A 13159-nucleotide genomic window follows, 5' to 3' on the forward strand; every position below is an offset into this window, starting at 1 on the left:
TCAACAACCTGCACCAACTGAATATGAAGTGACAAGTCATGCTCATCAAAGGGACTTTAGGAAGTTCTAGTCCCATACATTTATAATGCCACTGCATCAGGGTAGAAACCACAAACATTCCCTGGGAAGATAAGATGTAACTCTGCTCAATTCATTTACTAAAACTAAGCAAGTGGGTAATACCTATTCATGGAAAGTGTTTGTATTAAAAAAATATTAATTTTGCATATTTATTTTACAAATTAAAAACATATTTAAGATATTAAGAGATTGTGTATTATTTAGTAAAGGGACCAAAAAGAAAAAAAACAAACATGTAAAAGGAATCATAATCAAATACCTTTGTACGGGGAACAATGTTCAGTTCTAATTTTTGGTCTACTAAACTGGCTCCAGCTTCCGAGAGGTATCCCTGATTAAGAACAAGACAGTCTCTTCCAAAACAACATGGACAACATAGTTTCTGTAACCACTTTGTCCATTTAGGGTTAAGTTGTCCATACGGTTCTTCCGTTTTAGGCTTGAAAACAGCAATGATTTCCTGCTAATAGAAAACAAGGTTATATTTACTATCCAATATAATCTCTTAAGAGCTTGTTGATTTCTATTAGGAAAACCCACCCAAAAAAACAATAAATATACACAGTTCTTTTCTTGTGTTTTGTTGTTAGGCTAAAGAGGAGCATTCCATCTTCTATGCAAACCTTTCTTTTATTCGGCATTCAAGGCACAGCTGTTTGCCTACCTAGCCAAGTGTTTTCCCCAAGACCTAATTAATAGGCACACTACCTGGCTGATTTAACTGACCACCCAGCTAAAATTTAAGCCAATTATAAAACTAATATGTTTGTAAATGTAAATTATCATTAAAATCAATTTATGTTAAATTATGCAATTAGTTTCTAATTGTATAGTTCCCTTTAGGTTCCAGCAATTCTGTGCCTATGACACCTTTAAAAGGGACAGTCTACTGCAGATTTTTTATGGTTTAAAAAGATAGACAATCGACGGACTTCCGGTGGGCGGCTCTAGAAGATGGCTGCAAGCTTGTGTAGCTCTGAAGAAATCTTCTTCTAATCTCTGCTATACTGCCATCGTCCTATGCCATCTGCATCTCCCTTGACAGATAAGCTGTCCGGGAATCTCAAGCAGATAGAAGCACTTTCATCTCTTCTTCCCCGGAAGGCACTTTACTAGGCCATTTGGCATTTTGGCGTGTTTCTTACCGCCACATTGTGCTTAGCTCCATTTCAACTCATCAACCTCAAGAAATGGAAAGGCACATCACCAAAAAATCAGGCTGCGACAAAGACATTCTTGCTGAATTAAAGGCCACTTTCCTGCCTAAGCTCACCAGACTCTTATCATCCTGTACTGAGCTATGCGAAATAGCAAAGATGAAGGAACGGCCTCTCCGACTTAGGGAGCCCATTTCCAACAGACATGCCCCTACCTTAAAAAGTATGGCTAACAATACTACACGCCACTTATGGGGAACAGTTGGTTGCCTTAAGACCCCTGCTCCACCACAGAACAGACCAGCGGCAGGAATATCGGATACCAGAGCAACTCTCTCCTGCCCGGACCGGTCAGAATCTGCCACGGAACTACTTATGGATTCAAAGAAGTATTTACCGAACCCTTATGCGTCTATGCAGGCGTCCACCTCAGCTGTGGACATGGATCTAAACCTAAATTTAGTAGAGAAGACTGCACACAACGCCTCTTTTCCTGTAATAGAGGCAGAAAAACCCCACAGCTCCCAACTTGCCCACACCATTACATATGGAGATCGACAGGATCACTGTGCATGCAGTGAGGATGGCACGTCTGTGGGACTAGTCGCCCTGGAGCAGTTACAATAATTGTCACAGTGGTATTGGATCACAGTAGCAAGATACAAGGTCCAAGCATGCAGAAATCATTCGGCCGCTGTCACTACAAGACAAGTTTTCCTGAGCTCCTATGTGGCTACGTATCAGTTCAGAGATCAAGAAAGAATACTGGCAATCCGGATGTTCAACACATCGGCAACGGAGGTGTTTGCAGTTGCTTACAATCCTAGCCCCCACGTGGAGGACAATTCATGGGACGTGCATTGGAAAAGGGGCATCGGCTGATGGGTGGTATAAGCAAAGCCACAAAGGGTCAACTTATTCATTTGTGTTAACGAACTGACCCCCTGAAATAGAGGCACAATATAACTCACTCTGGTGTGGGGTGGTATTGTTTTGATCGCCATTCAGCTTTAGCCCTGTTGGCTGATTGTTTTGTTTAATAGTGTTTCTGGCTTGTTGTTGTGGCTGTTTTGACAAGTCCCTCAGACATCCCTGTAACAGTTTACTCCATCTACTCTACAAACAGACATTGGAAGATTTATGATGAACTTCGTCAATCTGTACTTATTCTTATCATTGACCATGTACATGTTTTTTGTTTTTATGAAGGTAGATAAACCTCTGTCAAATTGTATCTCACATAATGATTCTGCATAATGTAATATCTTTATACTTAAACTACTTCATCATGCGCCCTTGATTAGAGTTCACCCTCATGCCATGCAATGTTCCTGTTCTGGGTTTTTTGGCATTGTTTCAGATTCTCTATAAATAAGCAATACATATCTATTCACAATGTCATATATTAATCTTGGTATAGTAGGGATCGATCAGGGGAAAACATCTTTGCATCTGCTTTTACAAGAACTTCAAAGAACTCAGTGTATAGAATGTGGAGGATAGGGTATTCTTAGATTCTAGCTAGGTATTACATGATATGGAACTAAACTACTGGATAGTTTATATCTTAAACTCCTTTATGTTGGAATTACTCTGATGAGGCACCCGGAATATAGTCTGGAATGTATACCTCTTTGGGTCTACTTTGCTAATTACATACATGATAAGTCTGAGAGTTCCATTTACTTCTATTTCTGACATTGTATTACCCAGGGATACTCTCAGTAAGTGGGCTTGGATTTGTCTACTACACTTTCTAACCCTGATGCACTACATTTAGTTAAACCTGGCCACTATTGCCAGCCTTGTAGATATTTTGACTCCTATATATATGGGCCCATGGAGGTAGTACTTTTTAAAATTAAATTAAACCACATTAATTTAGGGAATTCATCAAGCTATGTGCATCGCTGGTCGGCTCATGATCCTGATAATCATTGGGATTGTGCAGAGATTGTGAGGCTACATAAATCGCAGGCAGTTGACGTATCCCTACAATACGGTACGGACCTTAGCTTAGTAGATCTTAACCTTATAACCCTTTCCCACTTAGTTGGCTGCTAACCATTCAAATTACTCAGGGTCATTTTCCTCAAGAATACCATAGATGTCTATAAACTTTGTCACAAACTGAGAATGGTTGGAATAGCTATGATGACAGTGAAGTTTCGTTTTGTTGTGTGCTGGGTTGTTTGTTATGTGTTATGTTGTTTGTTATGTGTTATGTTTAATAAAAAAAACAAAAAAAAAACTAAGAGACGCAGGTGCAATATGAGATGATACTCAACTAATTGTGCTATAACCCTCAATGCAAGGATTATCCCATATTATAACATTGCTCTTATTTCAAACTTGAAGATTTCATATGTAATATGTTCTATGAATAGAAGTTGCCGTTTCGCTTTGTATCTAAGGATAGCAACTGTGACACTACGGATATTGTATTGATAGTCAATGTGTTGTGCTCATTTCATAATATACACTGTAGGGTTGCTGTAACTCTACCTGGCAATGTGTGTACTTAATTGTACCTGTGTTTCTTTAATAAAAAGAATATTAAAAAAAAAAAAAAAAAAAAAAGATAGATAATTCCTTTATTACCCATTCCCCAGTTTTGCATAACCAACACGGTTACATTAAAAGGGACAGTCTAGTCAAAATTAAACGATTCAGATAGGGCATGCAATTTTAACCACTTTCCAATTTCCAATGGGTGTTAGTTCATGTGTGCTATATAGATAACATTGTGCTCACGCGCGTGTGGTTACCTAGGGGTCAGCACTGATTGGTTAAAATGCAAGTCTGTCAAAAGAACTAAAATAAGGGGCAGTTTGCAGAAGCTTAGATACAGAGGTAAAAAGTATAAATATAACAGTGTTGGTTATGCAAAACTGGGGAATGGGTAATAAAAGGGATTATCTATCTTTTTAAACAATACATATTCTGGTGTAGACTGTCCCTTTAATGCACTTTTTACCTCTGTGATTACCTTGTATCTAAGCCTCTGCAGACTGCCCCTTTATTTCAGTTATTTTGACAGACTTGCATTTTAACCAGTGTCGGCTCAGATAACTCCACAGGAGTGAGCACAATGCTATATATATATATATATATATATATATATATATATATATATATATATATATATATATATATATATATATATATATATAGCACACATGAACTAACAGTGTCTAACTGTAAAAAACTGTCAAAATTAACTGAGATAAGAGACGACCTTCAAGAAATTAGCATATGATCCTATCTAGGTTTAGCTTTTAACAAAGAATACCAAGAGAACAAAGCAAATCTGATGATAAAAGTAAATTGGAAAGTTGTTAAAAATTGTATGCCCTATCTGAATCATGAAAGTTTAATTTTGACTTGACTGTCCCTTTAAGCCTTGCTCTTCTCCTAAGGTCTCTTGATCTTTGCCCAAACAGGTTATCAAAGGCCTATGAAGTCATTTAGTTTTGATGTTTTCATACTACCTAAACCTCAGTATAAAAACGTCGGCTTATTCTTTCGCCCATTAGTTATTCCACATAGGAAATTTCACTAACAGTGGAAGACTTAGTCACAAAATGCATCCATTTCAGTAGCCTTGTGTTCATATTTGATTTAGGCGCCACATGTACAAGCCATTGCCAAATCATTTAGCTCTTCATCTAAATGCTACTGATATTCTAATCACTTTCATTGCTGTCCCTTGATTATGGTTAGCACCTTCTCACTGACTTTCCCAACACTTCTGTCTATTTAGGGCTAGATTTATCATAGCTGAGGCATACAGGGGCGGGGCGAAATTACCCGTAGGTAATTAACATTGCACACGAGCGCAATTTTGCGCTCGTGTGAAATCCCGCCCCCTGCTCGCGCACAACCAATCACGCCCGGGCAGGAGCTGTCAATCTCCTTGGTCGGACTCAACCGAGGAGATTGAATTTCGCCAGTTTAGAGGTGGCGAAGAGTTTAGGGAAGCAGCGGTCTGATGACCGCTGCTTGTTAAATCACAACGAGCAAGTTCTTGTGAGAACTTGCTGCCGTAAGGGCTTAATAAATCTAGTCCTAAGAGTGTGTATGATTAATTCCTCACCATAATAAACATCCTACTGGCCCTGGACTAATTCACTGTAACACACCCTCCATATAATCCCCATAATTTCTGTTTTATTCACTTTCTAAATCCCTGTACAAGTCTCAATATCAGTGCTACAGAATGTTGGTGGTGCTTTACAAATAATAAGAATACCAATAATATGAATATAATTATTAATAATAATGTCTAATCTGTGGTCTATTTAAAAGCTGAAGTGCCATGTACTCTTTTTCCTTGTTCGTGACTACAGAGTAGACGGCCCTTTACAAAAGGTGATGATGGTGAAGATTTAGTAGGATTAATGCTTTATAATAACAGTGCTTTGATTTTAAAGGGCCAATAAAGTCAAAATTAAAGTTTAAGGATTCAGCTAAAGCATGCAATTTAAAAAAACTTTCCAATATACTTCAATTATCACATTCTTTTTCTATGCACACTTTGAGGCTCCAGCTCATACTGAGAATGTGCAAAAGTGTTCAGTATATAAATATATGCATTTTCTTATTGGCTGATGGCTGTCACATGATAAAGGGGAGGGAAAATTGAATTAAGTTTGACATTTGAAAATATTCTACTGCTCATTTCAAAATCAAAGTAATTGCTATTGCATTGTCTTCTTATTGCGCACTTGTCAGGTATTCAATTATATTGCATTTAGTGGTCTTTTAAGAAATATTGCAAGGTGCTGTCACAGCATATGACGTACTGTAAGGTATAACCAATACACATTTCCAGCTGCACTAATGGAAATAAAAATATGTCCTACCTGAATAGTGAATAAAAGGGGGAAAATCACCAGATACCCTAACAAGTGATTATTCTTCATTAATTTAAAGACTTCATTGAGTCTCCAATCTGCTCAGCTACATCTTTTTCAATTTATTGTCCACTTAAAGTGATAGTAATCTCTCTCCTTTATAAAAACAGATCCGGAATGTTAGTGATAGTTTAGCTGGAGTTTCATCAGTTGTAATGAAGATGTGCTATAACTTACTTTTTAATATAGATATGAAATTCAAATTCCTGTGCTCCTCCACCGCCCACTTCAAAAGTAAAATTTTCTGTGAGCTTCTCCAATAAGTGCTCTCCCCATATGGCACTTTTGTTGTAGCTAGAGCGCTAATTGGAGAACAATTCAAACTGTTAGCTCACAGAAGAATTGACTTTTGAAGTAGGCGTCAGAGTGTGGGGTATTTGAATTTCATATCTATATTAAAAAGTAAGTTATAGCGCATCTTCATTACAACTGATGAATTAAACTATCTAAAAAATCACAAATATTCCGGATCTGATTTTATAAAGCGGAGAGTTTACCATCACTTTAAAAGCACTGGTTTCACAATCAAATTCAGTCTTTAACCCCTTAATGACCGGACCATTTTTCAATTTTCTTACCCTTAATGACAATGGCTATTTTTACATTTCTGCACTGTTTGCGTTTAGCTGTAATTTTCCTCTTACTCGTTTACTGTACCCACACATATTATATACCGTTTTTCTCGTCATTAAATGGACTTTCTAAAGATACCATTATTTTCATCATATCTTATAATTTACTAAAAAAAAAAAATGATAAAATATGAGGAAAAAATGGAAAAAAAAACACACTTTTTCTAACTTTGACCCCCAAAATCTGTTACACATCTACAATCACCAAAAAACACCCATGCTAAATAGTTTCTAAATTTTGTCCTGAGTTTAGAAATACCCAATGTTTACATGTTCTTAGCTTTTTTTGCAATTTATAGGGCAATAAACACAAGTAGCACTTTGCTATTTCCAAACCACTTTTTTTCAAAATTAGCGCTAGTTACATTGGGACACTGATATCTGTCAGGAATCCCTGAATATCCCTTGACATGTATATATTTTGTTTTAGAAGACATCCCAAAGCATTGATCTAGGCCCATTTTGGTATATTTCATGCCACCATTTCACCGCCAAATGCGATAAAAAAAAAAAAAAGTTCACTTTTTCACAAATTTTGTCACAAACTTTAGGTTTCCCACTGAAATTATTTACAAACAGCTTCTGCAATTATGGCACAAATGGTTGTAAATGCTTCTCTGGGATCCCCTTTTTCAGAAATAACAGACTTATATGGCTTTGTGGTTGCTTTTTGGTAATTAGAAGGCCGCTAAATGCCACTGCGCACCCCACGTGTTTTATGCCCAGGAGTGAAGGGGTTAATTAGGGAGCTTGTAGGGTTAATTTTAGCTTTAGTGTAGTGTAGTAGACAACCCCAAGTATTGATCTAGGCCCATTTTGGTATATTTTATGCCACCATTTCACCGCCAAATGCGAGCAAATAAAAAAAAAAACTTTACATTTTTCACAATTTTAGGTTTCTCACTGAAATTATTTACAAACAGCTTGTGCAATTATGGCAGAAATTGTTGTAAAAGCTTCTCTGGGATCCCCTTTGTTCAGAAATAGCAGATTTATATGGCTTTGGTGTTGCTTTTTGGTAATTAGAAGGCCGATAAATGATGCTGCGCACCACACGTGAATTATGCCCAGCAGTGAAGGGGTTAAATTAGGTAGCTTGTAGGGAGCTTGCAGGGTTAATTTCTTTCATGTAATTAGCAAGAGTCCATGAGCTAGTGACGTATGGGATATACATTCCTACCAGGAGGGGCAAAGTTTCCCAAACCTCAAAATGCCTATAAATACACCCCTCACCACACCCACAATTCAGTTTTACAAACTTTGCCTCCGATGGAGGTGGTGAAGTAAGTTTGTGCTAGATTCTACGTTGATATGCGCTCCGCAGCAAGTTGGAGCCCGGTTTTCCTCTCAGCGTGCAGTGAATGTCAGAGGGATGTGAGGAGAGTATTGCCTATTTGAATGCAGTGATCTCCTTCTACGGGGTCTATTTCATAGGTTCTCTGTTATCGGTCGTAGAGATTCATCTCTTACCTCCCTTTTCAGATCGACGATATACTCTTATATATACCATTACCTCTGCTGATTCTCGTTTCAGTACTGGTTTGGTTATCTGCTATATGTAGATGAGTGTCCTGGGGTAAGTAAGTCTTATTTTCTGTGACACTCCAAGCTATGGTTGGGCACTTTGTTTATAAAGTTCTAAATATATGTATTCAAACATTTATTTGCCTTGACTCAGAATGTTCAACTTTCCTTATTTTCAGACAGTCAGTTTCATATTTGGGATAATGCATTTTAATTTATTTCTTACCTTAAAATTTGACTTTTTCCCTGTGGGCTGTTAGGCTCGCGGGGGCTGAAAATGCTTCATTTTATTGCGTCATTCTTGGCGCTGACTTTTTTGGCGCAAAAAATCTATTTCCGTTTCCGGCGTCATACGTATCGCCGGAAGTTGCGTCATTTTTTGACGTTATTTTGCGCCAAAAATGTCGGCGTTCCGGATGTGGCGTCATTTTTGGCGCCAAAAAGCATTTAGGCGCCAAATAATGTGGGCGTCTTATTTGGCGCGAAAAAATATGGGCGTCACTTTTGTCTCCACATTATTTAAGTCTCATTTTTTATTGCTTCTGGTTGCTAGAAGCTTGTCTTTTGGCATTTTTTCCCATTCCTGAAACTGTCATTTAAGGAATTTGATCAATTTTGCTTTATATATATGTTGTTTTTTCTCTTACATATTGCAAGATGTCTCACGTTGCATCTGAGTCAGAAGATACTACAGGAAAATCGCTGTCAAGTGCTGAATCTACCAAAGCTAAGTGTATCTGCTGTAAACTTTTGGTAGCTATTCCTCCAGCTGTTGTTTGTATTGATTGTCATGACAAACTTGTTAAAGCAGATAATATTTCCTTTAGTAAAGTACCATTGCCTGTTGCAGTTCCTTCAACATCTAAGGTGCAGAATGTTCCTGATAATATAAGAGATTTTGTTTCTGAATCCATAAAGAAGGCTATGTCTGTTATTTCTCCTTCTAGTAAACGTAAAAAATCTTTTAAAACTTCTCTCCCTACAGATGAATTTTTAACTGAACATCATCATTCTGATTCTGATGATTCCTCTGGTTCAGAGGATTCTGTCTCAGAGGTTGATGCTGATAAATCTTCATATTTATTTAAAATGGAATTTATTCGTTCTTTACTTAAAGAAGTACTAATTGCTTTAGAAATAGAAGATTCTGGTCCTCTTGATACTAATTCTAAACGTTTAGATAAGGTATTTAAAGCTCCTGTGGTTATTCCAGAAGTTTTTCCTGTTCCTAATGCTATTTCTGCAGTAATTTCCAAAGAATGGGATAATTTGGGATAATTCATTTACTCCTTCTAAACGTTTTAAGCAATTATATCCTGTGCCGTCTGACAGATTAGAATTTTGGGACAAGATCCCTAAAGTTGATGGGGCTATTTCTACCCTTGCTAAACGTACTACTATTCCTATGTCAGATGGTACTTCGTTTAAGGATCCTCTAGATAGGAAAATTGAATCCTTTCTAAGAAAAGCTTATCTGTGTTCAGGTAATCTTCTTAGACCTGCTATATCTTTGGCTGATGTTGCTGCAGCTTCAACTTTTTGGTTGGAAACTTTAGCGCAACAAGTAACACATCGTGATTCTCATGATATTATTATTCTTCTTCAGCATGCTAATAATTTTATCTGTGATGCCATTTTTGATATTATCAGAGTTGATGTCAGGTTTATGTCTCTAGCTATTTTAGCTAGAAGAGCTTTATGGCTTAAAACTTGGAATGCTGATATGGCTTCTAAATCAACTTTACTTTCCATTTCTTTCCATGGTAACAAATTATTTGGTTCTCAGTTGGATTCCATTATTTCAACTGTTACTGGTGGGAAAGGAACTTTTTTACCACAGGATAAAAAATCTAAAGGTAAAAACAGGGCTAATAATCGTTTTCGTTCCTTTCGTTTCAACAAAGAACAAAAGCCTGATCCTTCATCCTCAGGAGCAGTTTCAGTTTGGAGACCATCTCCAGTCTGGAATAAATCCAAGCCAGCTAGAAAGGCAAAACCTGCTTCTAAGTCCACATGAAGGTGCGGCCCTCATTCCAGCTCAGCTGGTAGGGGGCAGGTTACGTTTTTTCAAGGAAATTTGGATCAATTCTGTTCACAATCTTTGGATTCAGAGCATTGTTTCAGAAGGGTACAGAATTGGTTTCAAGTTGAGACCTCCTGCAAAGAGATTTTTTCTTTCCCGTGTCCCAGTAAATCCAGTAAAAGCTCAAGCATTTCTGAAATGTGTTTCAGATCTAGAGTTGACTGGAGTAATTATGCCAGTTCCAGTTCTGGAACAGGGGATGGGGTTTTATTCAAATCTCTTCATTGTACCAAAGAAGGAGAATTCTTTCAGACCAGTTCTGGATCTAAAAATATTGAATCATTATGTAAGGATACCAACATTCAAGATGGTAACTGTAAGGACTATCTTACCTTTTGTTCAGCAAGGGAATTATATGTCCACAATAGATTTACAGGATGCATATCTGCATATTCCGATTCATCCAGATCATTATCAGTTCCTGAGATTCTCATTTCTGGACAAGCATTACCAGTTTGTGGCTCTGCCGTTTGGCCTAGCTACAGCTCCAAGAATTTTTACAAAGGTTCTCGGTGCCCTGCTGTCTGTAATCAGAGAACAGGGTATTGTGGTATTTCCTTATTTGGACGATATCTTGGTACTTGCTCAGTCTTTACATTTAGCAGAATCTCATACGAATCGACTTGTGTTGTTTCTTCAAGATCATGGTTGGAGGATCAATTTACCAAAAAGTTCATTGATTCCTCAGACAAGGGTAACCTTTCTGGGTTTCCAGATGGATTCAGTGTCCATGACTCTGTCTTTAACAGACAAGAGACGTCTAAAGTTGATTGCAGCTTGTCGAAACCTTCAGTCACAATAATTCCCTTCGGTAGCCTTATGCATGGAAATTCTAGGTCTTATGACTGCTGCATCGGACGCGATCCCCTTTGCTCGTTTCACATGCGACCTCTTCAGCTCTGTATGCTGAAGCAATGGTGCAAGGATTACACGAAGATATCTCAATTAATATCTTTAAAACCGATTGTTCGACACTCTCTAACATGGTGGACAGATCACCATCGTTTAATTCAGGGGGCTTCTTTTGTGCTTCCGACTTGGACTGTAATTTCAACAGATGCAAGTCTCACAGGTTGGGGAGCTGTGTGGGGATCTCTGACGGCACAAGGAGTTTGGGAATCTCAGGAGGTGAGATTACCGATCAATATTTTGGAACTCTGTGCAATTTTCAGAGCTCTTCAGTTTTGGCCTCTTCTGAAGAGAGAATCGTTCATTTGTTTTCAGACAGACAATGTCACAACTGTGGCATACATCAATCATCAAGGAGGGACTCACAGTCCTCTGGCTATGAAAGAAGTATCTCGAATTTTGGTTTGGGCGGAATCCAGCTCCTGTCTAATCTCTGCGGTTCATATCCCAGGTGTAGACAATTGGGAAGCGGATTATCTCAGTCGCCAAACGTTGCATCCGGGCGAATGGTCTCTTCACCCAGAGGTATTTCTTCAGATTGTTCAAATGTGGGAACTTCCAGAAATAGATCTGATGGCGTCCCATCTAAACAAGAAACTTCCCAGGTATCTGTCCAGATCCCGGGATCCTCAGGCGGAGGCAGTGGATGCATTATCACTTCCTTGGAAGTATCATCCTGCCTATATCTTTCCGCCTCTAGTTCTTCTTCCAAGAGTAATCTCCAAGATTCTGAAGGAATGCTCGTTTGTTCTGCTGGTAGCTCCGGCATGGCCTCACAGGTTTTGGTATGCGGATCTTGTCCGGATGGCCTCTTGCCAACCGTGGACTCTTCCGTTAAGACCAGACCTTCTGTCACAAGGTCCTTTTTTCCATCAGGATCTGAAATCCTTAAATTTAAAGGTATGGAGATTGAACGCTTGATTCTTGGTCAAAGAGGTTTCTCTGACTCTGTGATTAATACTATGTTACAGGCTCGTAAATCTGTATCTCGAGAGATATATTATAGAGTCTGGAAGACTTATATTTCTTGGTGTCTTTCTCATCATTTTTCCTGGCATTCTTTTAGAATACCGAGAATTTTACAGTTTCTTCAGGATGGTTTAGATAAGGGTTTGTCCGCAAGTTCTTTGAAAGGACAAATCTCTGCTCTTTCTGTTCTTTTTCACAGAAAGATTGCTATTCTTCCTGATATTCATTGTTTTATACAAGCTTTGGTTCGTATAAAACCTGTCATTAAGTCAATTTCTCCTCCTTGGAGTTTGAATTTGGTTCTGGGAGCTCTTCAAGCTCCTCCGTTTGAACCTATGCATTCATTGGACATTAAATTACTTTCTTGGAAAGTTTTGTTCCTTTTGGCCATCTCTTCTGCCAGAAGAGTTTCTGAATTATCTGCTCTTTCTTGTGAGTCTCCTTTTCTGATTTTTCATCAGGATAAGGCGGTGTTGCGAACTTCTTTTGAATTTTTACCTAAAGTTGTGAATTCCAACAACATTAGTAGAGAAATTGTGGTTCCTTCATTATGTCCTAATCCTAAGAATTCTAAGGAGAAATCGTTGCATTCTTTGGATGTTGTTAGAGCTTTGAAATATTATGTTGAAGCTACGAAATCTTTTCGTAAGACTTCTAGTCTATTTGTTATCTTTTCCGGTTCTAGAAAAGGCCAGAAAGCTTCTGCCATTTCTTTGGCATCTTGGTTGAAATCTTTAATTCATCTTGCCTATGTTGAGTCGGGTAAAACTCCGCCTCAGAGAATTACAGCTCATTCTACTAGGTCAGTTTCTACTTCCTGGGCGTTTAGGAATGAAGCTTCGGTTGACCAGAACTGCAAAGCAGCAACTTGGTCCTCTTTGCATACTT

General features: G+C 38.1%; 1 protein-coding gene across 2 annotated transcripts in view; it reads right to left on the reverse strand.

Moving 5' to 3' along the window:
• Positions 1-13159, reverse strand: part of PI4K2A (phosphatidylinositol 4-kinase type 2 alpha) — a 135685-nt gene that overhangs the window by 74076 nt on the left and 48450 nt on the right. The window contains exon 2 of one of the 2 annotated variants that reach the window (XM_053692569.1): positions 341-541. In XM_053692569.1, coding sequence (XP_053548544.1) covers positions 341-541 — 201 coding nt within the window. Of the gene's footprint in view, positions 1-340; positions 545-13159 lie in introns of both variants that reach the window. The other variant, XM_053692568.1, reaches the window with a different exon arrangement.

Source organism: Bombina bombina, chromosome 9 (assembly GCF_027579735.1).
Source record: "Bombina bombina isolate aBomBom1 chromosome 9, aBomBom1.pri, whole genome shotgun sequence".
NCBI classification, from domain to species: domain Eukaryota; kingdom Metazoa; phylum Chordata; class Amphibia; order Anura; family Bombinatoridae; genus Bombina; species Bombina bombina.